At 47.7% G+C, this 24,667-nt stretch overlaps 1 protein-coding gene across 3 annotated transcripts in view; it reads right to left on the reverse strand.

Annotated features, from left to right (window-relative positions):
- The window catches only part of PRDM11 (PR/SET domain 11), a 40,642-nt gene extending 16,548 nt beyond the window's left edge, over window positions 1-24,094 (reverse strand). For 2 of the 3 annotated variants that reach the window (XM_035550392.1, XM_050711307.1), the window contains exons 1-5: window positions 23,516-23,554; window positions 9,017-9,135; window positions 8,353-8,456; window positions 7,215-7,477; window positions 6,156-6,223 (exon numbers count right to left, since the gene is read on the reverse strand). In XM_035550392.1, the coding sequence (XP_035406285.1) occupies window positions 6,156-6,223; window positions 7,215-7,477; window positions 8,353-8,456; window positions 9,017-9,132 (551 nt within the window). In that variant the 5' untranslated portion in view covers window positions 9,133-9,135; window positions 23,516-23,554. Of the gene's footprint in view, window positions 1-6,155; window positions 6,224-7,214; window positions 7,478-8,352; window positions 8,457-9,016; window positions 9,136-23,515; window positions 23,555-24,026 lie in introns of those variants that run through there. The other variant, XM_050711308.1, reaches the window with a different exon arrangement.
- Between the last annotated feature and the right edge of the window lie 573 nt (window positions 24,095-24,667).

Here is a 24,667-nt window from a genome sequence, read left to right on the forward strand (position 1 = left end):
AGAGGCTACACTAAAGTGGATTTTTTATTTTTATTTTCAGGGGAGAGAGATTTTAAGTAGATTCATGGGCAATTTCTGTAATTTGTTTTTCCTAAGGAAAAGTCTCTTCTTCAGCACCACAGTACTGAGCCTCCAACGTCTGTCTGCTTCACAGTAAGCTTTTGTTTTACCCAGAAATGGTTGCCATTTCCTATTGTTCTCAAAAGGAATGAGGCCACCCACTTGCTTTTCTTGGCTAGGCTTTGCTGTCACTGCTGCTGACAGGATCCTGTGCCTAGCCTCTGGTGCTTCAAAAGAACAACACGCAGCCTCAGCCCACTGAGGAGCAGCAGCCATTCTGAGAACGAGCAATTCTGTGTGGAGCCTCCAAGGGGGGGTCAGAAGCATTCATTTTTTCAGCGACAGTCAAAGGAAACTTAAAAAAAATAAGCAAAATATTAGTCCTGATATGTTTTTTTACTGGGGGGAAAAAAAAAAGAGTATATCTATACCCTAGGGAAGGAGAAAATGGATTGTGTGAATGTGCAATTCTATGTGTAACCAGGGTGGGATTGTGGATAGAGGAATAATCCACAGCCTGGGCGATGGGAACCTGAAGGGATCAGGTGGCCGTGGACGAGAAGAACCATTGGGATATTTTAGTGCACGTGTTGATCTGAATTACAACAGAGTGAAGTAAAAGGTCAAAACGGTTACTCTAGTGTTATACACTTTAGAAAAGATTTCTTTTACTTCTCTTCAAGCAGTTAAAAGCAGGTATGTTGGGGGCTTTTTTTTGAGAGAGGTCAACTTTTTCAGTATTCTTGTGATATAATTCTAAGTATTTTAAAAGGAATTTCTCAGAAATCTGCGTCGGCATGGACTGTTTGTTGAGAACACAACACATCCGAGGTAAAAGACTTCAGTGTTAATATAAATCATTCCCCAAACCATTACTACAAACCTAGAAAACTAATGTTTAAAAAGGATATCAAGATGTAACACAGAAGTAAAACATCTTCATAGTTAGGACACCTAACAACCTTCCTTAGTATTGCTCTAAAGTGACACCGTGGGAGGGAAAACATACTGGCTTCCCCATATGCTAAATTTTCTGTTCATGGTCCCAAACTAAATGAAAGCAAAGATGCTGTTGTTAGCATTATTGTGATATTAGGGAAAAATAATCTCACTGGGATAGCTCAGACCCTCCTATTCCAAGAAATGAGATTTAATCCTAAAATCTACGCTGGATGTCCTATCTCTCACAGCCAGACTTCAGCCACCCCACAGTACTTTCTGAGACGCTGGAACGAGCCAAAGGCCTCACTCGTCCCACAATGGTGATGGCCCCGCTGGCACCCCAGGCCTTTCAGCACTGCCATGGCCCAGCAGAAGAGAGGTGGCTTGGGGTACGCTCATGTGAAAGGAGCTTGTAGACTTCAGACTAAGAAAAACTCACAGAAAGGTAAAGTGACTCTTGTCAGCCATCATCCTAGTTTCTTCTTAGCACTGTTACACTTCCGTTAACAAATCTTGCTGACACTGCTGCCTTCCATCAGGGAAAGTGTCAGAAGCTGTTAACCTTGGTTGAAGCTGAAACACCAGTGGGAAATGCTGCTCAGACCCAAGACATGTACGGGGAGAGCCAGGAGCTAAGTGCACAGAAATATTTCACTGGGACAACTGTAAATTAATCCTTGAGATACTGTTTTGGTGAAGCTTCATTTATGCAGGGACAGAAGGAGCGTTTAGGGAAGATGGTAATTAAATGATGGAGAGCCAGCAAAGCACTTGAGACACTGATCTCCAGAAAAAAAAAAAAACACAAAACACCACCACCAACAAAAAACTTAAAAGGAAAAAGGAGTTTTCCCAGCTGAACGCTGGAAGAGGGGGAAAAGGCTATGTGAAACACTGAGCAAGAGAACGTTTACTATTTGATTTTTATCATATCCAGCAAAATTGGGCTTCATGTGTACTTTCTTTGAGTACCCACAACTGCATAGAACCATCAACTCTTCCCTGCAGTAGAAACAAACCTACACTGACAAGCTGCTCTGGTGAAAAGGAGTAACGCTATTTCGCTAAGTGCCCCTTGGTACAGGTGAACTTGCAGTACCTAATTCTCTCAGGAGCTGCTCAGAGCCTCTGATGGGGTCAGGAAATCTGTGCTCTTTCTACTCTGCTGAACCTATGGCTGCTGTCACCAGCACAACTGCACCGACGAGGAATTAGAGTCCCTTTTTTACCCTTCCCAGACAGGGTATCCCATTAAGTGCATTTAGCACAACGTCTGGCAGACCCAGCTATTCAGGTTTCAGGGTTTCCTCTTATCTGCTCCAGCAGGACTTCGGTCAAAACTATTTACGACAACATAAGTATTGCAATAGCAAACTCGCCACATAAAGAGTAATGAGTTCTGGACAGTTTTAATCATTTAATTCAATTAATGTTAGATTCCCAGCAGGCATATTAACCTCCTCCTCCTAAAAATGGAGACAATATTACTAGTTTCTGTCAGAGAGATCTTCTGCTCATGCACTTCCCCTAACACGCAGGTTATCAGTAGGAGCAGTCACTGTAAGCTGCAAGTACCTCTCTGGGGATGCTGTGTGGGTTTTACAAGCTCCAGAGGAGGCACAGCAGTGACGCTTTGAATCTGCTCTGTAGCCCAAGTCAATCTGAAAGCGTAAGACCTTACAGCTGTTTCTTTAAAACCAAAAGTGAAGTTGTAAACTACATGAACAGTGGGCACTTAATGATCACCCTTACAAAGACATCAACCAACTCTCAGCCTCTAAGAAGCCTTTGCCTCTAAGAAGCAAGCATATAGTTGCTTCAGAGCCCTGGCGAAAAAAATTACAGTGATCGCAGTCCTGCAGTGCTTTAGTTTAGGATCCATTTGCTCTGCATAACTTTCTGTCTGTAACACATAAGAACATTTCAGCCACTTGCTAGAAGGTAACAGAGAGCAGTATATGAAGCTCAGCAAAACGACTTGCGCACAGGCTCGTGGCTTTCACTCCTCCTGAACACATGGATAGTGACAGTAACGATGGTTATAATATATATATATATATATATATTTTGAAAGAGGTCCTGTAAAATCAAAAAAACAGCTCATTGCTTAAAGATCTATTGATCCGGGTTTGTCCTGCTTTGAGTAGGCCACTGGAATGTATGACCTCCAGAGGTCCCTTCCCAGCTCTAGTACTGAACGAAGATCAACTTGCAGACATCTTCATTATAAGGAAGATATAAAACAGTCTTGCTCCCCATGGCCTCTCTGTCATCATGTTTTGGAAGGGGAAGGGAAAAGGCAAAGGAGAAAGAGATGAATGAATTTTGCACTAGCCTTTTCATATGGGCTGAGGGAGAGGATGAATTTCAACTGTACTAAAAACCCGAGAACTGAGATAGTCCCATGTAAGAATGGACAGAGAATATATATGCCAAAATTAGCCTGGAGACCCCCCACATGAGGCACTGCACTCCAACAGTTCATTTAGGCACCACCAGTTTGCAGGTGCTTCCTATCCTGCACCTCAGTCTGAGCAAAGTGATAGACACACAGGGGCACGTTTCCTGGACTTTCTGAACGACTTTCCATTTTTGGTCAGATCCGTTTTTTTTAAGTAGGATCCCCAACAACTGAGTAACAGAATTTCCTCAGAAGTAAACAGGAACAACAGCTGGTTCTGTGTAAGCCTTCAGAAGACCTAACCTCAGCAGCAACAGTCTAAGAATTTACGTCTGAGAAAGCAACAATTTTTTTTCATGTTTGCTGTGATTCACAGTATTTGGTCACTGAGTCCCCAGAAACAAACAAACAAAAAAACATAGGAAGAGGTTTACACACATCCCTGCAGTTCAAAACCATGGAGTTTCATAAAGAATTGGAAACAACAGCACTTTACACTAGACGGAGATAAAGGGTGTGTTATTGTGCCAGTGGCCAGCTTAGGGGAAGATGCTTGCAGTATCAGGAGCATCTTGACTGACTAAAGAGGGAAAGGGCAAGAAGATATTGTCATTGCCATGTCATCTGCTATGCTTTGTACTCCTTCCTTCCTTCCGCTGCCCTGGGTAAACAGGGACTTGAAGTTAAAACAGCAAGTGCTGTGGTGTACAAATTGTTCTCAGCGGGAACATGAAAATGACTCAGATGTGGTAGTCAAACAACAAAAACAATAGCCAGATCTACAAGAAGAGAGAGGAGTCAGCCCAAGCTGCCCTCCCCGTGCCATACCCACCTACCCAGAGGGTGAGTAGATCTGCTTTGCAAAGCACTCCATCTGTGAGTGATGGCAAAGAGCACCATCTGAAAAACAAAAAGAGCGCTGTCTACAGCGTCCTGGAAGTATGATTTCTGTGGGTAATCTCCGTGACAGGTAATACCCTAGTGCAGGATATTGAGTGCATCTCTGTTTGAAGGCCAGCAACATACAAAAGCAACGCTTTTTGAGGACCACTATTTCCACTTGTACTGTCTGTCAGACTCCAAGTAGTACTGATATTACAAGTATTTTTCAAGAGTAAAAACAGAAAGATCAGTAAATATAGCCTGCACAGGTCCTCTTCCCCAGAAGCTGCAAATATCCCCTTTACTGTCCCTACCCTTCTCATTAAACTGTAACCTCTCTGCCTTTCAAGGCTGTACAAAATGGCCCAGACCACACTTGTCTTAAGACTTAACTATGGCAAATACATGTTTAAACAAGTACATTCTATTCTTTGGTGCTGGAATCATGAGTAATGCCCATATAAATCCAGATATCAAATCCATGTTGGTGGTACAAGGAAGAAGAGTTCATCATATGATTTTTGCTTTCCAAGACCGTTTTCCCCCAGTTTCACTGTCGTCCAGATCACGTAAAGAGGTGATATAATCCAAGCAGAAAAGTCTCACTGATTTCTGAACTTCACACTCTTTACTTCAAGATATGCATCCTCCTACCTAACTGTCCACAATACCACTGCTTTTTTTGGAAGCAACAACTCCAGTCTCAGCACAGGACTATCAGTTTCTCTCACATAGTAGTGAACAACTGTAATGGCTGGAATTCTTACAGAAAAATTAGATCATTTGCTGAACTTAATGAACGTAAGTATCAGAACAGCTGTTATCCTAGCAAGGACTCAAATGGAGCAAGAAGTTGTGCTACTGGTTTTGATCAGCTACACTGGTCTTACATCTACACGTCTGTACTTCATGCTCTCTCTTCTTGCAGTGACCGGCAACCGAAAATCCCAGGCATCCAGGCCAACGATCCAGTTAACTCCCACGCTAACTTACTGTTGTACAAAATGCCTTCCTGACAACAACCGCTTCCAAAATTCACCCCTGAAGGCAGGATTGGTCCGAAGTGGGACAGGCCACAGTACACAGCAGTGTCCCGTTCCAGTGACTCACCACATGCACAAGGGCACATCAGTGTTTTGCCTCTGCCTCAGGAGGCTGCAAGAGCGACCTACATACACAGATATTTGAAGCACTGTATTGTTTTCAAACATTTTCTCTTACTGCTGCAGTCAACAAACCAGAGCCTGCCACACTCCTGGTTCAGCACTAACTGGTATTTGGGATGTGCTCTCTTGAGTCCCTGGGCCGGCAGAGGGAGCACAAGCACGTTCATGTCTACATTTGGAGCTGCAGCAACTCACTCCATGTTTCTCGTAACACAGCAGAGCTGACACTACCAATGACAGCCACCACAGACAACTGTTTTAAGTGAAGTCCAGAAAGGGAAAAAAAAAAAACACACCTCTTTCAATGTCTGTCAATTAGGAAAGGACAAAAAAAACCAAACAGAACAAATACTACCTTGGGGATTTATTCAAAGCATTTTGCAAATATTTGAACATAAAGTAAGGAAAACAAAAAATGAAGTGAGATCTGTCGGCATTTCTAAGAGTGGATAAATAGGCTTGGTCTTTATCATTTGTTCTCATTCCAGAAAATAGCCATGCTCTACACACATCCTTGTTTTAGTTCCTGTCATTGACTCTGAAGAATTCTTAACACAGCAAATGCTGAAGAGCACAAGCAAACCCTTTATGGAAGTGGTTGTGTCGTTCTGATTTGTTTTTCTGTCACACAAAACAAGGAGTGTTTGATGGCCTCTCTGGAACACAAAGCCCCAAAAGTGAAGGTAGAAGAGAACTGGACTCACCTCATCCAGTTTGCTTTGGTTTCATCTGTCCCATCAATGGATTTATAGCGGTTGTTCTTGTCAACAATCTGCAGAACAGAAGAGATGCAAACATGTGAACTAGCTGGTTCAGACAGAAGGAAGTCTTCGACTTCCAAATCAGTTTCAGTTTCAGCCTCAGGTCAGGACATAAAACTAACTATGCTAGAATCTAAGTTTCATAGTTACAGGCTGCTGCACAGGGCATTTGTGTGAAGGCTACTCTGAACTTGTAGCTAGTCTGGTGACTTCTTCCTATGTACAAATATCTGTAACACAGAACTATGGATGCAGCGGACAAAATGGTTAAGTCCCAAGATACAAAAGATTAACTTCCTTTTCAGGGCATAGCTGAGACACACATTTATTTCAGACAGAAGAGTGCGAGCAGCATTTCATACAAGAAGCTCTCCTTTTTTTCCTACCTAGAATTCAAGTCCCACATCTTATTTTTAACAATAATTAATATTTGTTGATCTAGTGATACCTCTACCTCACAGGCTAACAGAGGATTTTAGTACTAGGGTAAAAAATGTTTTTTTGGTGTTGGAGGCTGCTTGTAGATCAGTTCCTGATGGACTGGTAGAGCTGCACCTCCTCTTTCCTGGCCCCTTGGGCCACCTGCTCTGCTCAAGCTGGATGGGAGGGATGCTGAAGGCCCGAAAATGAGCTCTGCAGTCTCTAAATATGATCTTTCCTCTCTCCTCCAAATGATGATCAGAGCAGAGGAGGTACCAGAGACGTCTTTGAGACTGAGTGGGGATGGAAGAACATGGCAAGAGCGAGAGGAGAAGCAAGCTCTGCTTCCTGCAGCTGTGAACTGAACTCATGCATCATGGCACCTCATCTGCTTTCACTTATCTCTGCCCTTAAGCCACTAATCATTATGGCAAGTCAATGTCAGCCCGTAGCCCGCATGGGTCAGCAGAGGAGCTTTGGGAAAGGGGGAAGATGGCTAAGCTCTGGCTCCATGTGCCCGCAAGTCCCAGCCCTGAGCTGTGCAACCGGGAAGCCACTTTGTTAGGGAGACACCTCACTTACCAGCCACGAGAAGAATCCTGCAGACTTGTCCTGGCTAGAGATCTGCCCCTCGTACGGTCCGAAGATATGACCTTTGGGGATCACCTCGTTCATACAGCGCACGTCGTTCTCCCCGCTGGGCTCTTTCACCACCTCCATGCCAGGCGGGATGGTCAGCGCTGCCCGGTCAGGGATGCCAACAGGCACCGGGGTGTCGGAGACGAACACTGGGGGGCCGTGGTTGGGGCACTCATCCACAAAGTACTCCTGGCAGGACTCGCAGACTGTGGGTGTGAGGGGAGCAGGGGTTAGGTTTGGCAGACGGGATGCCCACACCAGCTCATACAACACACGGTGCTGAGGCCTGCTCACCTCAGCTCCCCGTTCTGGCCCTGGCTCAGCTGAGGCCACGGTGACCAGAGGGGCTGGCCCCCTTCCCCAGAGCTGTGTCCCTGGCCACAAAACCTGTGCGGTCTGACAAAAGTGTCCCTTTTTCGCCAGCTTCTTGGGCAAGCACCAGCAGTGCCACCAGTGGCTCCATGAAGTGAGAAATCCATTCACTGTCCACAGGGAGACCCCTGCAGATTACCCATTAGCAGTAACCTCCTCTACCCAGGAAGTTTGACTCCCCACACACCAGAGGGAAATGAAAACTAATATCCCTGAAAAAAATACCGTCACCTACAGCCTTCATCTTGTGCTCTGCAGAGAGAGATGGCACCCCAGGCACTGGCCCTGTGGCCAAACAGGGACTTAGGCCTACAATATTCAGGGTATGCCAATGTAACTGGCACATGTTTTCTTTCTCAAAATAAGAGCAAAGAGCTGTTGTCCACACCATACTCCCTTCTTAGTTTCAGGTCTCACACCTTTGGCTTTTGCAGACTCTTGGGGTTTTTCCCATGTCACTTGAACTTGTATTTTCACGTTTCTAGCACACTTACCACCTATCTCCCTACCACTGCACAGCCCCATGACTGACAAGCCACTTTCGTGCAACGGCTTCCCTATCAAATGTCTTAGAAGACCACGTGTGTTTGTCCCTGGCTTTTTCCTTCCTTGCTTACTTCCTGCCCCAAATCAACAGGTTGTCAATTAGGAAAGCCTGAACGCTATTTAAGAAGAGGCATTACTCTTCCCCCACCACCAAGACACTTACACCAGAAATCCACTTGCTGGAAGCTCTTGGTCACGATCAAATCCCGTTTCCCTTTCAGTTTCTTGGGCTCTACATCCATGGACTGCGGATCAGGCCTTCCAGAGCTGCGGAGAAAACAACAGAAAGATGACTTTAAGTTACTGAGACCTGGGAAACTAACAAAGAGGAACAGAGGCAATCAAGCCATGGGGACTAAACAACACTTAGTCCCTACACCTGTAGCACAGAAGTGATTCAATTTGTCATCTAAGCTGCCAAAAGCCAATACTTGAGAGGCTTTATGGCTAAAGCCTACAGGAGTTAGTGGCTTCAGCTAGAGCACCTCCACATATGACATGCACCTGGCCCGTCCCACCCACCAACAGGATTTCCACCAACAGAAAAGGCTGAGCTGCTCTGCCACAGCCCCCAAAATGTGCTGATCAAAGGCAAAGCATGGCCCTCAATACAAGCCAGCACAAGGCTGGGTGTGAACTAGTGTGTGTAGCAGACACGTGCCTAGCACATGAGTGGGTGACCATCCCAGTCGTGCACCTCAAGGCAGATCTCACAAGAGAGGGTTTTAGCAGCTTTGCGAGGTTCGAGCATATCCCTCAAACTTTAAGGTAACGGGGAGGTGGAGAGAAGAGGCGAGAGTGCATCCGACCAAAGCTCAGCCACGTACCAAGGTTGTCCATACTCCTGGTCCCGGTGCGGAGAGCAGGCCTCTGTTTTTATTGTCACCATCTCCCCTAAGGAAGCCTGGGTCTGGTTCAAACAGTCCTTCAAGTTTTCACTCATGTTCTGAAAAAGAAGGCAAGGGAGGAGAAAAATGAGCAGCCAGGAAATCACAACCTTTCTCCCTGAGGCGAGGACCCAGCCAGGAGGTTCCGCCCTAACCCTGGGCACCAAGAACAGCCACCACGCCGAAACGGGGGCACCTACATGCATACGTAGGTGGAAACCCCTTCCTGTGGTGGGGAGGAAGCAGCAGTTCAGTCTCAGGTCAGGTGAAGAATGTGAGACACTGTGGAGCAACCTGAGGCACAGGGAATGCAAAGTATGCTCCACCGCGCTCACTGAAAACGTTGTGCATGGAATTTAAGGCTGATTGATGGGATGTGTTACTGAAAGGCAGGGCACGATTATTTCAGAGCAGGTCTTCGGGGACAGAATGCCAAGAAAAAGGAATACAGGTGGCAGCATGAACCAGGCGCTGCATATGAATATAACACGTCGGTATCCTGGGAACAGAGCAAGGCATATTACAGCTCTGAAGATGGAGCTTTCTGTACACTTTGGACACCTTTGACAAACAGGTTAAGTGCCCACAATGCCCTGCAGGACTCTGACAAAACTGCACAAGTCATGTTCTCCATCTTCCTGTCCCTCGCAGTGAATGGAGCTGAGCTATCACCACCCTTCCAAAACACAGGCCACCATAACAAAAATGCTTCTCCTGTAGCCCATCACAGGAGACAGGAACTACTTAATGACGCTTAAAGACAGCAAGCGTCAAACCAATAACCTCTCACACCACTTGCCACAGGGTGTTGCTGAACCGAAAACATTAGTATGGCAAGTGATGATAATTCAGAATTAGTTTAGTTAATCTTAGGATTTTTTGGAACGGCCACTGAGTATCAGAGCATCACAGCTTGAGACAAGGAATAAAACAGAGGGTTGCTCATCTCTTTGTTATATTTGTCTTAAGATTTCCTCTAAAGTGCATAAACTGGCTGTTCTCAGGCCTGCTACCAAATTGGACAGGCTTCACGGCTGCTCCCCCAAAGTCTCCTGTGACCCCCCCTTCTCCATATCTGCTGCCCGATGATATGTTGCATATGAGCAGCAACCAACAGACGGGCCTCTGCAGCTGATCAGTCCCCTTCTGTCAGGGAAGCTGGTGGAAGAGCCCATCCCCATCACAACTTGGCTCTGGACATCCTGAAATTCATGTTCTTAGGCCACAAATCCCCGAGGACAGGAATTTTCTTATGCCACACACGCTTGTGGAGGACTGAGCACCATGGAAATCTGGTCTGCATTTGTACCCTGTTTACAATAAGAAGGAACTCTACTCCCAGCCTTTGTGGCTCTTCTTTGTGCCGGGGGACAAATGATTAATTTTTCCAGCCCAACTTCTCACATGCCAACGAGCAGCCTGAAAGACCTTTATCATGTGTGTATCAAGGAAGCACTGGTTAATGTTCATACAACACTGAAAGCAAAGCCTCAACCTAAGTACAACCAGATACATGCAAACACACAATTTATGCCTTTACAACACGTCCAGCACAGGATACATTTTCTTTTAGAATTACTATAGACAGTCAAAAAGAAGGTGATGGGGGTGCTCATCATTTCAGCAGGCTGAGCCACCGGTCTGCATTCTCCAGAGAGAGAGGAAAGAGAAAGATCCCCTCTCCACGGCCAAGGCTACCAGCCTCTCCCAGAGGAGAAGCAAAGGTCTTTCCTGAGAACTCTGCAGAAAATCAGCTCATGAGGAAAAAAGCAGCAGCTGTGTGTATGTGGGGCATTGCTTAAGAAACAAATAGATGGATGCTGCCCCAGAGCTGACTAGCTGCAGGGCCTGTGCTGGCGCAGGCGAGGCGGATGCTGGCGGTGGGGCAGATGTTCTGCAGTGAACACTGTCCGAAAAAAATATCACACATTTGGGAAGCTTGGAGGACAGGGCATGAGGAATTTAGTTGCCCACAAACCCCAAGGCCTTTTAGTAGGAAGAGCTGCAGACACATGCCCCTGCAAACAGACAATGGCTCTTCCTCTCCCATTCTTCCTTGAGGAGATTCCTGCGTTATGAAGCAAGAGAGACCCCAGGACTGTGCAGTCTGACCTCCTGCACAACGCGGGCCGTGGCACTTCCTTGAGTGAATTCCTGACTAAACTACAGAATACCTCCAAGAAGAGCAGGGAAAAAAAAAAAAAACACAGAAATGTAGTGTTGATTTTACATATGGAGGTTCCTTGTTTCACTGCAAAGTGTGTTTTCCAGCCCTTGGTTCTCATGGTCCCCCCTGAACTCGCTGCAACTTATCAGCAACATTCCTGCCCAGCACTGACAGCCATGTTCCTGCACAGACTGCAGCAGTACCTTGCACTAAGATAACGCCCTCCCTGCTCCGGCTCAAGATTTCCATGTTTGTGTCCAAGTCCCACATGTACTTTCTGGCCACCGTGCCCGGCTGGGATTTTGTGTTCAGCAAACCACCGCGCTGCTGTAAGAGTCCTAGCTCCTGCAGAGCTCTCCGGACACCACCACTGCCAGCACACCTACTGTCACTGTTCCTGGGTGCCTGGTTTTACATACAATACTCATGTAACTTGCTGTTTTCTCATCCAGCAAGCATGAGATCACATCCCTATCAGTAACTCCTTTTTTTTCTTCATTAGCGACTCTATTAAACTTTGCATTGTCCACAAATACCAAGATTAATTTGTGTTTTCTTCCAGGACACCAATAAACTTGTTGATTAGCATCAAGCCAAGAAACTGAATCCCAGCGGACACAACCAGAAATACACCCGATCAAGCATGGTTCTCTTCTTGTTACTGTGACCTTTCATTTAGTTGGGTTTCTGTTTATTCAGTGTGACAGGCTGAATCATTCTAGCTGTGTATTCCAACGACCTGTGGAACAACTTCTGTGCATTAAAGACTTAAGACACACCACCACTTTTACCTTTATTGAGCAATAATAAAGCAACATCACAAGATGACATCATGCTTGCAAAGACCTATTTTCCAAAAATCCATACAGATGGATTATTACAAATAATGCTCCCTTTCATCATAACCAATCAAATCCCTATCAGCTATTATATTATTTTACTGGATGCCAACTTCAGACCAAAGGTAGCCTAACATCCCAGTTTGAACAGATTAAACTTGGTATTAGCTTGCTTATTTATGACTTAATCACTAGCACAGAGCATTTTTTTTCAGTCTAACTTGTTATGAATACATTAAAAAAAAGTTTTTTGCATTTATGGCCCACAGAGAGCTGTTCAGCCAGCACTTTCAAAGTCCCTCAATTTAAGTTAGCCAGAACAGCCAGCCTAAAAATGTTCTGCTTTAGTAGCTGTTGTTTGTTAATTTCCCAAGCTAATATTACAACAGAAAGCATTATGCTGCTGCTGTAACTGGTATCGTCATCCAACTTACCTAGCTTTTCCTTGAGTTGCAGAAAAGAAACGTTCATCATTTCTCCAATTCCAGGTACCAGTAGATGACCGTGCTTTTAGGACTCTTCAAGTTCCTGATGTATATAAAGCTGTATTTAATTTTTCTAAATTTTACCTCCCACTTTTTTTTTCTTGCCCATTCTCCTAGTTTTCCACAATTACAAGTTTCCAATTCACATTCTACACTTTTCACTGCCTTCTTCCACTTCATTTTTGGGCAATTTTTATAGCTGTGTTGGTTTTTATACCTAAATACCAATTTCCTCTGAAGATTTCAGATAACGTAGAGAAGCAAAGCATACGCATATTCAGAGCAGGCTGCTTTGGTAAACTGCTGAAGGCATTCCCAGGATGTACATGTCCCTGTCACCATCAAGACACTCAGTCCCCTTAATGTCAGCATGCACACAGCCTACTGCAAAATCCCAGCAGCGCATTAGGGAAGACAATCCTTCAGTCAAACGGATGCTGTGAAGATCCCGGTGCTGTTTACACACAACAGCAAGTCCTTTGGACAGCAAAGACAGTCATGGTGTGAGACACAACACCCCTTAGGAGGCCTGGGACACCAGCACAGCTGCGGCAAATCCCAACAGGCACAGGCAGTGCCATGTCATCTTTCCCTTTTTCACTACAAAGCAAGCAAGAACCTGTAACATCGCTGCACGACACACGTTAAGATCTCCAGTGGCTTTACCATGTTGCTAACAATAAAGGAAACAGAAGGCACAAGCACATCTGAGCTGTTAACCTCAAATGTGCGAAGAAAAGTCCAAATGGGGTTAAGCATGAACAAACCTGTGAATTCCTGTCCTCAAGAATGCCGTCTTTATCACTGCCCCTCTTGTAGTTATTAGTTAACAGCCACAGACTCTTATCTGTGTGGATCAGGCTCCAAAACAGAGCTTTAATTTTACGTTTTACTGGCGCATTTCCCAGATTTGGACATTCTTGCATGTGAAACAGCCATATAGGAATCCATCCCCTCCTCAGTACACAGCTCGTTCCCTCCATTTCTCACTGCTGGCCTTCTAGAGGTCATCGCCTCTTCTTTTAAGAAAGATCTTGCATAGCTAGTATAACATTTTAAAGTGTGGGCCCATGGTTAAAGATGGACTTCAATTCATATGCTTTTCCTACAGTTGCATATTATTACCAGAAATAGTAATCCAGAACACTCAGCCACTGACGAGCCCAGAAGGGGAATAAAGCACTGCATTCAAGGCGCTGAGGTCCCCCCTGACAGCCACAAATGACCTAGGAGGACCATTTTCCTCGAGGTGTATTCACTTACCAAGGACCTTGGCCATGCCAACTGTTTCAGGTCACTTTATGAGGTATCAGCTGGCTACACAGCTGGCCACGCATGGCCGCAACCCATGTAAACACCAATGGATCCCGCAGGATGAGAGTGGGAACCAGTTTGTTCAGCGGAGGTCCCTGTCCATAGACAGACACTAACCCCATGCTATGATGGGAAAATTGCTTCTAAGTCAACAGTTGCCACAGCCTTGGCTTAACATCCCCCTGCTGGAGTACGATGTTGGGGTCAAAGCTGTCCTGTGGCCGGTGGCACAGCTGAGCGATGTCCTGACACGGTGACACCGGTGACCTGCCTCCTCGCCTGCTGCCGGGCTCTTCCTCGACAGCCTCAGAACAGGGCTGAAATGCATCCAGCTGCACAAGGTTGAAAGCTGGGGCACTCACAGATTCAAACTTTGTGAACATTATAGTGGCGTGGGTGATGTAGGATTTGAGCAGCATGGGCTGCAAACACGACTTGTTTTAAACACTGCCAATTACTTCACTACAGTTGGTAGCCATAAACTCACTGGAAGAGAAGTAGGATACATTTTCTTTGAGTTTTGAATTCTCAAAACACTTAAGAAGATCAGGACTGCACCAAAGACAACCGTAAACACCACCAATTTTGCTGCAGTTTTCTGAAGTTTTAAGAACCACCCTCAAAACCACGGGACTTTAAACAGTTTTACAGTAGGGAAGGCTGAGAGTTGTCAGTGGTTTCAGTGACCTGCTCAAGACCAGCATCTGAGGTGACAAACGGTGTCATGGCACCCAAATGCTGAGTTCCCAGTATTATCCTCACTGCATAAGGGCTGAGGACAGGGAAATTTCCGTTTGCCAGCCTCCTCAACTCCTCCTTTCATTTCAAGTAGACGCAAGACACATTCTCACTGTCACTCTTATATGGTTCATTAAGAAAACATGCCATCAAAACCTGCCATGATCTACCTCAGGACAGACATAATTTGGAGGAAGAAGAAGGAAAACAACATCTGAAATAATCCCTGAGTTAGTCTAAATTAGTTTGTCTTACTGAACCCATGGTTGCTCCTAGTCAAGGTGGAAAACACTGCTGACTTTACAGAATTTACCACAAAACCCTGTATTATGGTCATTTCAGAGCGTTTACCCTTTGTTGATCCAAGAGCAGGAAGCTCATCATGGCTCAACAGAAGTCTCTGCAAACTGGATTATTTGGCGCAACTTCTCCACATTAAGCATTGAGTAAGGACATATTTGCACAGCAGGATGCTGACAAAGTAAAGCTCCCATGCAACCCAAGCCTCTCAAACAGTGCAGCATGCTATGGAGCAAAGACAGCTGCTCACTGCAGCGAGAAGAATTTGCACGGGACTTGCATTTTCAAAGTACATTGAAAATAATTCCCTTAAACTGAAAACTTCTCTTTTTGGTGTATTTGGCTCTTTGCACTGATCTCCCTGATTCATAGTTTAAGGGCAGAAGGGAGAATTAGGTCAACCTGACTGATCCCCTCCAAGTCACATGCCCTTACCTTTAGCCTATAAAGGGGACGAAATCTCCATCTGAGTCTGGCAAGGGGAAGAGGAGCCAACAGAAGTTCATTTCAATTGTTAATCACTGCCGCTGACAAGTTATATGTGAATCTTTCGAGTTTTGGGCACCAGTCAGCAGTTCTTTTAAAGGGCCCTGCAACCTCGTGGAAAAGGCTGAAATACCCAGCACGCTGGGGGGCTGCTTTGAGCAAATGGAAAGATTTGCTTCCAGGGTTAATGGCTGTAAGAAACCTCACCATCTTTGGTCAGGAGTGCCAGTTGCACCTCTTCGCCTTTGGCTTCCTCAACATAATATATACGTACGTGTATGAAGTTAAACAAACAGGAACAAAAATGCAGTACTAAAACAAGATGCCATTCAAACAACATTTTTCTCCCCAAGGACAGAGCAAGAACACAACGAAGTGACAGATGTAAGCCTTGTTCCTTAAGGTACTACTGAGAGGTGTTTGGATAGCAGTAGCGATAAGCACCGAACAAAAACATATCCATGACTCAGTTCAGTACATGTCCCCATCCAGCATTCTCAGCTTTCCAACAGTTTTCATCGTTCTGTGTCACTGTTCCAGTTTGCTGTACGTTATTTTAAGATGCTGGCACTGGAAAGCCACGCTGATGTAAGAGTGAATCTGAAGTAAACATAAGGGCTACAGACATAAAACTGCCTCCGTACCCCTATTCATTACTTCCCCACCGGTGTGTCCAGACTTGCGGTAGTCTTTTTCAGCCGTGACTTGGCACAGAAAGCTCCGCAGAGCTGCCTGCCCCTTCTGACCCCTCTGCTCTTGCAAGGGATGGCTTGGGACGCAACCTCCCATTTCACAGATTGTGGTCAGACCATTCCTCTCCATGGTCATAACTCTCCACTTGTCTATATGAAAATGGTTTTATTTTATATATGGTTTTTAGTTTGTATATATCGGTCCATTTACCAAAACTAACTGATTACTCTGCACAGCTGTCCTGCCCTTGTCAATAGCTACAGTTCACCAAACTTGTTTCAGCTACACATTTCACCAGTGATGAGTCATGCTTTCTTCTGCATCATTGAGTAGGTGTCAAACAGAATTGGCTTCTTTCTTCCCCTCAGTTCAAGGGAAGGGTCACCAAGTCTACTTCTTCGAAAATGCAGGCTCCACGTATCACGTTGCGGAGACTCTTCTGTAAAATGATCAAGCTCTAGCTTAAAATAGATGAATTATTTGCTCCCTTCGTCTAAGGTGGCAATGCCAGACTTGCTCTTTCAGCGGTGAAAAACCGTTTTCTATATTCACCTTAACGTTAAACCACAAACGGTTGATTTATTTGTGTGCTAACACTGTCCTTTAGCTTAGCGTATCCTTCATCCTCCTTACTGTTTATACTGCCGCTTCAGTTTATTTATTGGATGCCGACTCTCTATCAATCACTACCTTCAGTTCCTAAGCCACTTGTATTTTACTGGTATTCTTTGGCATCGGATATTAATTGGGTTCTCCTGCACCGAGTTAACTGCCGTATGTAGTATCCAAGTATATCACATCTACTCAGCTTTCTTTAAACCAACTTTAAGTTTCTTGAAGAATAAAATTAGACCTGTTAGATGGACAGGTAGAAGACACGTCCCGTAACAATCACATTCAGCTGAACTTCAATCAAGTTTAATTCATCTCTTTACATTTACCCAGAGCTGGCAGTACACTATCCAACCCATCACTTCCTTGGCCATCCGCATGGCCATTTTCAGAACCGTCCCAACACAATCACTCTTCCATTCTCCTGGACTTTCTGTGATACATGAAGAGAGGTGAAATGTGAACATCAGCAAGCCCGAGACATCCTCTTGTTAATCTAGTGCATGCTTTGCTTCAAAGGAACATGCTCAAATGGCCTTCTACTACTCTCATCTATGGAAAGACAAAAAGGCTGGAGCAAGGCCACGCTCGGTGCCAGGCTGAGCCGCCACAGCTCAGTGTCCAGCCAGCCGAAAACCTCCCGTGGATCAGCAACACCAGCGTTTCACGAAGTTTTAATACTGGCGAGGTAAAAAGGGAAAGGAAAGGGAAGGGAAGGCGTGGGGGCAGGCAGGAAGCAAACCCAAGTCGCTGCTTTCTAAATAGCAGATGTGGCTATTCTGGTGAGCAAACTTCCACCTCAATTTCTAACCCACAAAGATGGGAAATGATTCATGAAAAATCAACAGGATAAAATTAGCTGGAAGGCAGAGAGATAATTCATGCAACCCAACCGTCACGGGCTGAAGTGCCAGCACTACCAGCGCTGCCTGGCATTTCAGCCTCCGGTGCCCTTCAGTGACTGGCATCCGGCCAGTGATCAGCCTCACATATATTTCCTTACTGTCTAAATTAGCTCCTCTGGAGAGCACATCCATCTTACAACAACACAGCCTTTCACTCAATGCTTTTCTAGAAGTTCAGACTTTTTTTTTAAATGTTACCTGAAGTACTCTGTCTTTTTTTCTTCCACTGGTGGTAGATGGGATGGACTGGCAGGACACACAGGCTTGCACACGCGTGCAAAGCACAGCCAAGTTATGCCCGAAATCCAAACCGCCCCACCAAGTCAGAAAGCTCAGCGCATGTCACCAGAGCACCCTGCCCCTGCACCACGGCAGCAATCCACTCCACAGCGGTAACTGAGCCCCCGTCCGCCTTTATGCACACCAGTGTATACACACACCTTTATAACGCTGGTGATTTTTCAGAAACTTCCCCTAAATTCTGTCACATGAAAAGCACAAGCCACAAAACACAATGTTATCCTTGACACGGCCACGTGACATCAAGTTTCTCGAGCAGCCGGCACTACTCACAGATCACGACCAACAGCTCTTCATCCTAACGGCGGGTGAGACACCTCCCGCCCCTCCATCAGACCTCAGGACTTCCAGTAGGCACCTGGCCACTGCACAAGGCCCCTTCCTTCCCACCACCCCAAGGAAAAGCTTCAGGAACCAGCTGCCAAAGCCTCCGCAGCAGAGCAATGACACCTCCAGGCAGGCAGTCTCAGCCACAAGGGGGGTCCCCATTCAGCTGGGACCTGTGGGTACGGATGTAACATCAATACCAAATCCTGCTCTGGCATCATTTGTCCATTTGGTACCATATTGCTTTTGTTGAAGGATGTTACATGACGGCTCCTTGATGCTTCTTATAGGGGTGTCACCCTTCTTGGGCTACAGGACACAGCAAGCAGTTCCTTTCTTTGCACACATTCAGCCTTCTGCCTCCATCCCCTCCAAGCTATTTGGGGGGAAAGTGAGAAGGTACACGTAAATCATACTTTCAGCTGTTTCTAGAACTCTAACAAACTAGCCCACCCCTTGAAAGGCGCTAATGAACACACCAAGCAGAATGAGCACAAATCAACTGCTCACAAAATGCAGGGAAAGCAAAAGCCATATTTATTTCTTCTCGTTTGTACCCTCTTGCAGGCCATTAGGGAGATAAGATCTCACAGTACAACAGACATTATTCAGGGCTGGTAAATCTGTCTACAGGTTAGGGGCTCACGTTACACCGCTTGGATGAGTACTGGCTGAGCGTGGGTCACACCGACCCCCTTTCCTTGGTGCAGGCAGCAGTCCAGATACTCCCAGTGTCAGATCTGCCAAGAAATCAGATATCCGTGTGCTGAATTCACCACCACCACCACTTGATCTGCACATTCCCTTCTATACAGAGAGAGGGGTGTTCAGATCCTGCATATCCTAATGCAGCAAAAAGTTTCCAGCAGGAGCCAAGCACCTCTGGTCTACCCCTTCAACACCCCCTCGTCAAGCATGTCTTCGACGTAAAGGTGTCGGGTTGCACAGAAATAGCTAATCCTTTACACTATGGGCATTTTTAAAACGCTGATTAGTGGAAGCACAGAAGAGCTCATTCAATGCCTGTCCAAAGAGAAGAGGGGGCATGTCACGGTGACTTCAAGCACACGAGTCATTGGCACACTACAAAAATTCACTGACTACACCAACAGAACTCAAAGGCAACATTTCAACACCTGACAACAGAATGAGACCTGGTTAAAAGGAAACACAACCACCAGTTAAGTCCCTCAGACCTAGGGAGCACATGTTAACATCTGATTTAGTTGGTGCTAGCTCTCAACACGTCTAGGAGACACAGTAAGTGGATCCACCTTTCTGGAGGTGCCGTCTTTGCAATAGCAATGCAGTGCTGGCTGGCGAGGTTCTGCGCAAGAAGTCAGGTACTGCTGCACCCATCAGTCAGTCCGTCACTACGTGGTTTGGGAAAAAACTGTTAAGGAACAAAGCAACTTATACACTGTATATAACAAAGTTTTCTTTGCAGTTGTAAGGGGAACAAAAATTCAGTAACTGATTCGTTTCTATTCTTCAAAAGCTGATTGACCTCATATGGGCTCAAATAAAAAAATCAACACCAAAAAAATCAAAAAAAAACAAACACTGCAAGCCTAGGCAAGTACACAGCTCCAGAATGTATGTTATTGTTCACAGAAGTATGTCATCAATACTGATTTTTCCTTTAGCTTCCAAGTATTTTCATTAATTTCCTCTGAATGAAAAGACTGGACTCTGCAAACCGTGGCATATTTAACATCTGCATCAGCCTTTCCAAGCAAAATGTCTCCAATTGAAGGAAAGCAGCAGACCTAATGAAGTACTCTCTAGTAGATTGGGAAAAAACAAAACAAAACAAAACAAAACAAAAAAAAAAAAAAAACAACACAAGAACAGAACCCTTCTGAATACCCTGAAGCACACAGACACCAGCAAGTCAAGGATTATTCAAATGAAAGGTGTAAAGAGGGATGTGCTAGGAGTGAAAAGGTAACCCCAGCCAAACCTAGGATGCCTTTCAAGGAAGATAGTATGTAAACCTCGTCTGCTCAGCTATTTGAGGCTCCGGGTGTAGGACTGCAGTTAACTGCACTCAGTTTATTATGATATAGTTTATATGACACATTTTCAAAATAAAGCTTCATTGTACTGAGTGGGAATGTGCTGGACAACATTTCAAGTCGATTATCAGCCTGGAAACAGCTGATGTCCCTGGCCAACATCAGCTCCAATTACTGGCCTTCAACATGATACTCTCTGAAGCAGCGCTCGCTGGGAGCCAGCAAAAGCCACGTGCCCGCGGCACTCCGATGCTCGCTGAGAAAGGTGCAAGCAGTGCTTCCAGGCATGCAGGTGTGCCCTGCCCACGGACCTGCACAGGGTGCACGCTGCTGGGCAGGTGCCCGGTGCAAGGCGGTGATGCTGCTAGCTCTCTGGAGAAGCCACTTACAGCAAGCCTGAGATGAATTCCTAAACAACACCCCTTCCTAAAAGCCATCCTGGCAACCTTACAGAGCCCCTGGGAGTGCTCCTGACGTTCAGTGCTCGGCCTCGCCACTGAAGCTCATTTCAGTGCCCCCTTGGGCTAACCCTTCCTGCAGCACCGCTGCCAGCACAGTACTGGAGAACGGGCTCCTGACAGAGGTGCTGAATTTTGGAAATCCTGTCTCCACCTCCCTCTGACAGTCATAACCCGAGGCACCTACACTTTTCATAAAGCCTTTAAAGGGAAGACACTCACTTTCCATGTTAACAATCCACCAGCTTAGACTCCTTCACCAGTAATTCTCATGATCATATAAGTGCCTAAAGCACATTTCTCATGGAAAATGCAGAAATTACATATAACTACCAAGGCACGGGACATGGTACAGTTTGCCCACTAACAGAAACCATAGATTCACTGGTCAGACCACGGAAGTAAAACTATTCCGGCTGAGAAGCCAAAGCCTAAGGAGGAAAAAAGAAAAGGGGCAAAGAAATGAATCCATTTGTCAGCATGCTCAAATGGGACGACTTCCCTTATGATACCCTTCTGATGGGCCCCTTATTGATGGCTGTTTGCGACCGAGGGACTGTGCTGAAACGCTGCTCTGCAGTATGCATTACCGATCCCCCTCCAGAGGCTGCCAGATTCTGCAGATTGCAGCTTAAACCTTAAATTACATGTATAATGTTTTTACCTTCTGACTGCAGAGAAGCTGTTCCGAGTATGAAAGGCTGGACCGCTGCCTCCCCGTGTTGCGGACAGAGGAGCCCTTTGAACAACAGCTCTCGGGGATGTAGGCTATCCCGCTCACACAAGCACAGCATTGACCGGGAAGCATAATGGCAAAGGTTTAAGTGTCAATATTTTGAATTGCTTCACTCTCCCCGCTGAAACATATAGGTTCTTTCAATTATGTGCGCAGTTCGGGATGGAAGGAGGAAAAGCACCAGTGCTACCCTCACCAACTCTAGCTTAAGTCAGAAACTTACACTGTAAGGACAGTGACTAGACATCTAAGATCCATACTGCAAACCCAACTCCAGATGACAAGTCAAAATTTGCACCCCTTCCCCTCTGCGGTCTTCCCTCCCTGCTCTCACCCTTCCCAATTCTCTCTGGTATTAGTGTAGTGCCTGCCAACCGTGTGATGGGCATTTTAAAGAAAAACATCTCTAATGTGGGATGTTTGTGCTGCCCTCCTCACCAGGTCACTCCTGCATCCACTTTGGCTGCCCTCACCTTCCGGAGAAGCCACACAACTGTTCTGCATTTTCCACAGCGCTTTGTTCGGCCTCTTCTACCTGCACACTTTCTCTGTTTCTGGAGCACTTTTCCCTAGCCTTCTTTCTGAAGATGCTGCTCAGCAAGGCAAGAGCCTGCCTCTCGCCTTGTCCTCTGTTTTTTCTTCAGGAGGTTGGACTCGCTACTGGAATCCACTTTCACCGGCAAGTTCAGCTAGCAGGGATTCTCGAAAAGCAACATTTCACAGTGTCATTTTAGAAGGACCACTGCTCCACAGGCTTTATTTTTTCTCCTATTTAAAAGAACCTTCAGTAGCAGAAAAGAGGTCACAGGGAGAACGGAGGAGTCAGCGCCTGTGAAACTAAAGCCTTCCTCACCCGACTACTGCAGAGGAGGTCAGTGCAGAAGACAACACTAAAACTGCCTGCAGCAGCACAGGATTTCTGGTCCACGCCACTTCCCCCTGCACCACAGAGCTTCAGGCAGCAGCACCGCAGAGAAGTGCTGGCGATGAAATACTTCAACACGCAGAGAAACAACAAGAGAGATACAGAGCAGGGATGCTTGTGGCCAGCGCCATGGCACTGCTGCCCACCAGCAGGCCTTGGGACTTGCTCTACGACAGCGTGGTGGCACGGGCCAGCTCCTTGTCACCAGACATGTCCCTGCCTCCAGCAACTCTCAGCCCTGGGGCAGAAGGACCTGTGCTTGGAGAGCTCCACGCTGCGGTAAGAAGAACCTCAAGCCTACCCTGACGTGTGTCATAAAGAGCCCAGATTTCTTAAAATGCCAGAAAGCTGCAACCCAAACCGAGGAAGGAAAGCTATTTTTGCTTGTTTTGGCTTTTTCAGGAAAACTGGTTGTTCACAGGTCTCCGTAAGCTGGGAATCCACACCAACAGTTCCCACCTGCCCTCCCACCAGCGGGAACAAGGCTTGGATCTCCAGATCAAGCTCCAGCAGCTGGTTTCTTCCCTCTGGAGGCCCCCCAGTTCAGCTATGGTATTATTACTTGGTTATCGACCTAAACCCAGTCACTTTGTCTCTGGGACAATGTTTAGCCTCTCCACGCAAGCCTTTACACAAACGCCACCACGACCACCGGATCAACAATAACCACTTTAATGATGCTATTCCAACGTCACGAACTTTATAGACGTTTCCTGGTGGCGAAGGCAGAGGGGGGCAGCCACCGGCACCCCCCCCCCGCGCCACCCCAGCCCCTCCCCGCCGGGCGCTCCCGGCCGCGGCCCCCGGGGAGCCCCTCGCCGCTCCGCCCCGCCCCTCCCGCCCGCCCCCGCCGCCCATTGGCCGCCGGCGCCGTCACTCAGCGGCCGCGCTCCCGCCGCCGCGGCGCGGGCGGGAGGGGAGCGGCGGGGCCGGGAGGGAGCGGGCGGGGAGGAGGAGGAGGAGGAGGAGAGGAGGGGGCGCTACCTGGCCGCGGGTCGCCACCGCCGCCCCGCCGCGGGCACCGCCGTCCCGCCGCCCTCCGGCGCGACCCCCGGGCGGGGCCCCCGCGCTGGCCGCCCGCCCGTCCCCCGCAGCCATTTTCGTGGCCACCTTGGCTACCAGCGGGGCTGACTCACCTCGGCGCTGCGGGCGCGGGGGGCCCGCCTCGGCGTCCCGGGGGGGGGGGGGCCCGCTCCGCACGGGGGGGGGGGCCCGGCTGGCTGCGCCCTGCCTCCCCGCCGCCCCGCCGGCCCCGCTCGCTAGGCGGAGGCGAGGACGGGTCCCGGGGCCGGGCCGGGCTCGGCGGAGGCGGCGGCGGCTCCCTCCCTCCCGGCCGTGACCACCATCTTATTAGCACAGGAAATGACATGGAGAACGGAAGAGAGGGGCGTTCGGGGGCCGAGCCCGGGGACCCCCCGAACCGGGGGGAGGCGCCGCCGGCCCGCCTGGCCCGGCCCGGCCCGGCCCGCTGGGGCTCTCCCGGGGCCGCGCCGCTCCCGCCTCGCCTGCGAACGCCCGCCCCGGTGCCTGGCGCGCGAGGTGAAGCGAGAAGGGGAAAAAAAAAAAAAAAAAAAGAAAAAGAAAAAAACACGCACAAAGCAGGAAAAAAAAAATAGCGAGGAAACCCAAACCGCCCTCAATTCCCACCTCCTGCTCCGGAGCCTGCGAGTTCCGCGCCGAGCCGGCGGCGATCTGTGCCCGCAGCCGCCCCGGCCGGGCAGGGGCTCGGGGGGGGAGGGGGGGGGCTTTTAAGGACGGAGCCGGTGGCCGAGGGGCCCCGTGCCGTGCCGTGCCGGGCTCCCCCCGCGCTGCCCGCCCGCCGCCGCGGCTACCACCTGCCGCCGGGCCGGGCCCGCCGGGCCGCCCCCCCGGGGGCCGCTGGCAGCCCGGGGAGAGGCGGAGGAGAGGTCCTCGGCCGCAGCGAGGGGGCTCCTGCGGGCTCCTGCGGGCTCCTGCGGGTGCCCCTGGCCCTCCCGAGGCGTCATTGCCCCCCGCAAGGAAAAGGCGAGCCTGGGGACTCGTTTCTAATCCTCCCCCTCCCCCAAAAAAACACAACCCAACCCACCCGACAGCAATAAGAAGAACCCAGCCCCCCGAGCTCTGCGCAGAAATTACGGGCAGCGCGATGACTGACAAAAAGTAGGCATAATTTAATAAACGGAGGAAACGTCTCACCAATAAAACAAATTCTAAATAAAACCATCTGCGAGCATTAAACTTGAAACAATGCAAACTGCTTGGCTGCTTTGCCAAAAGAGGCACAGTGGGGGGTAAAGAGAGGGATAGAT

Source organism: Cygnus atratus, chromosome 5, assembly GCF_013377495.2.
Source record: "Cygnus atratus isolate AKBS03 ecotype Queensland, Australia chromosome 5, CAtr_DNAZoo_HiC_assembly, whole genome shotgun sequence".
NCBI lineage: Eukaryota > Metazoa > Chordata > Aves > Anseriformes > Anatidae > Cygnus > Cygnus atratus.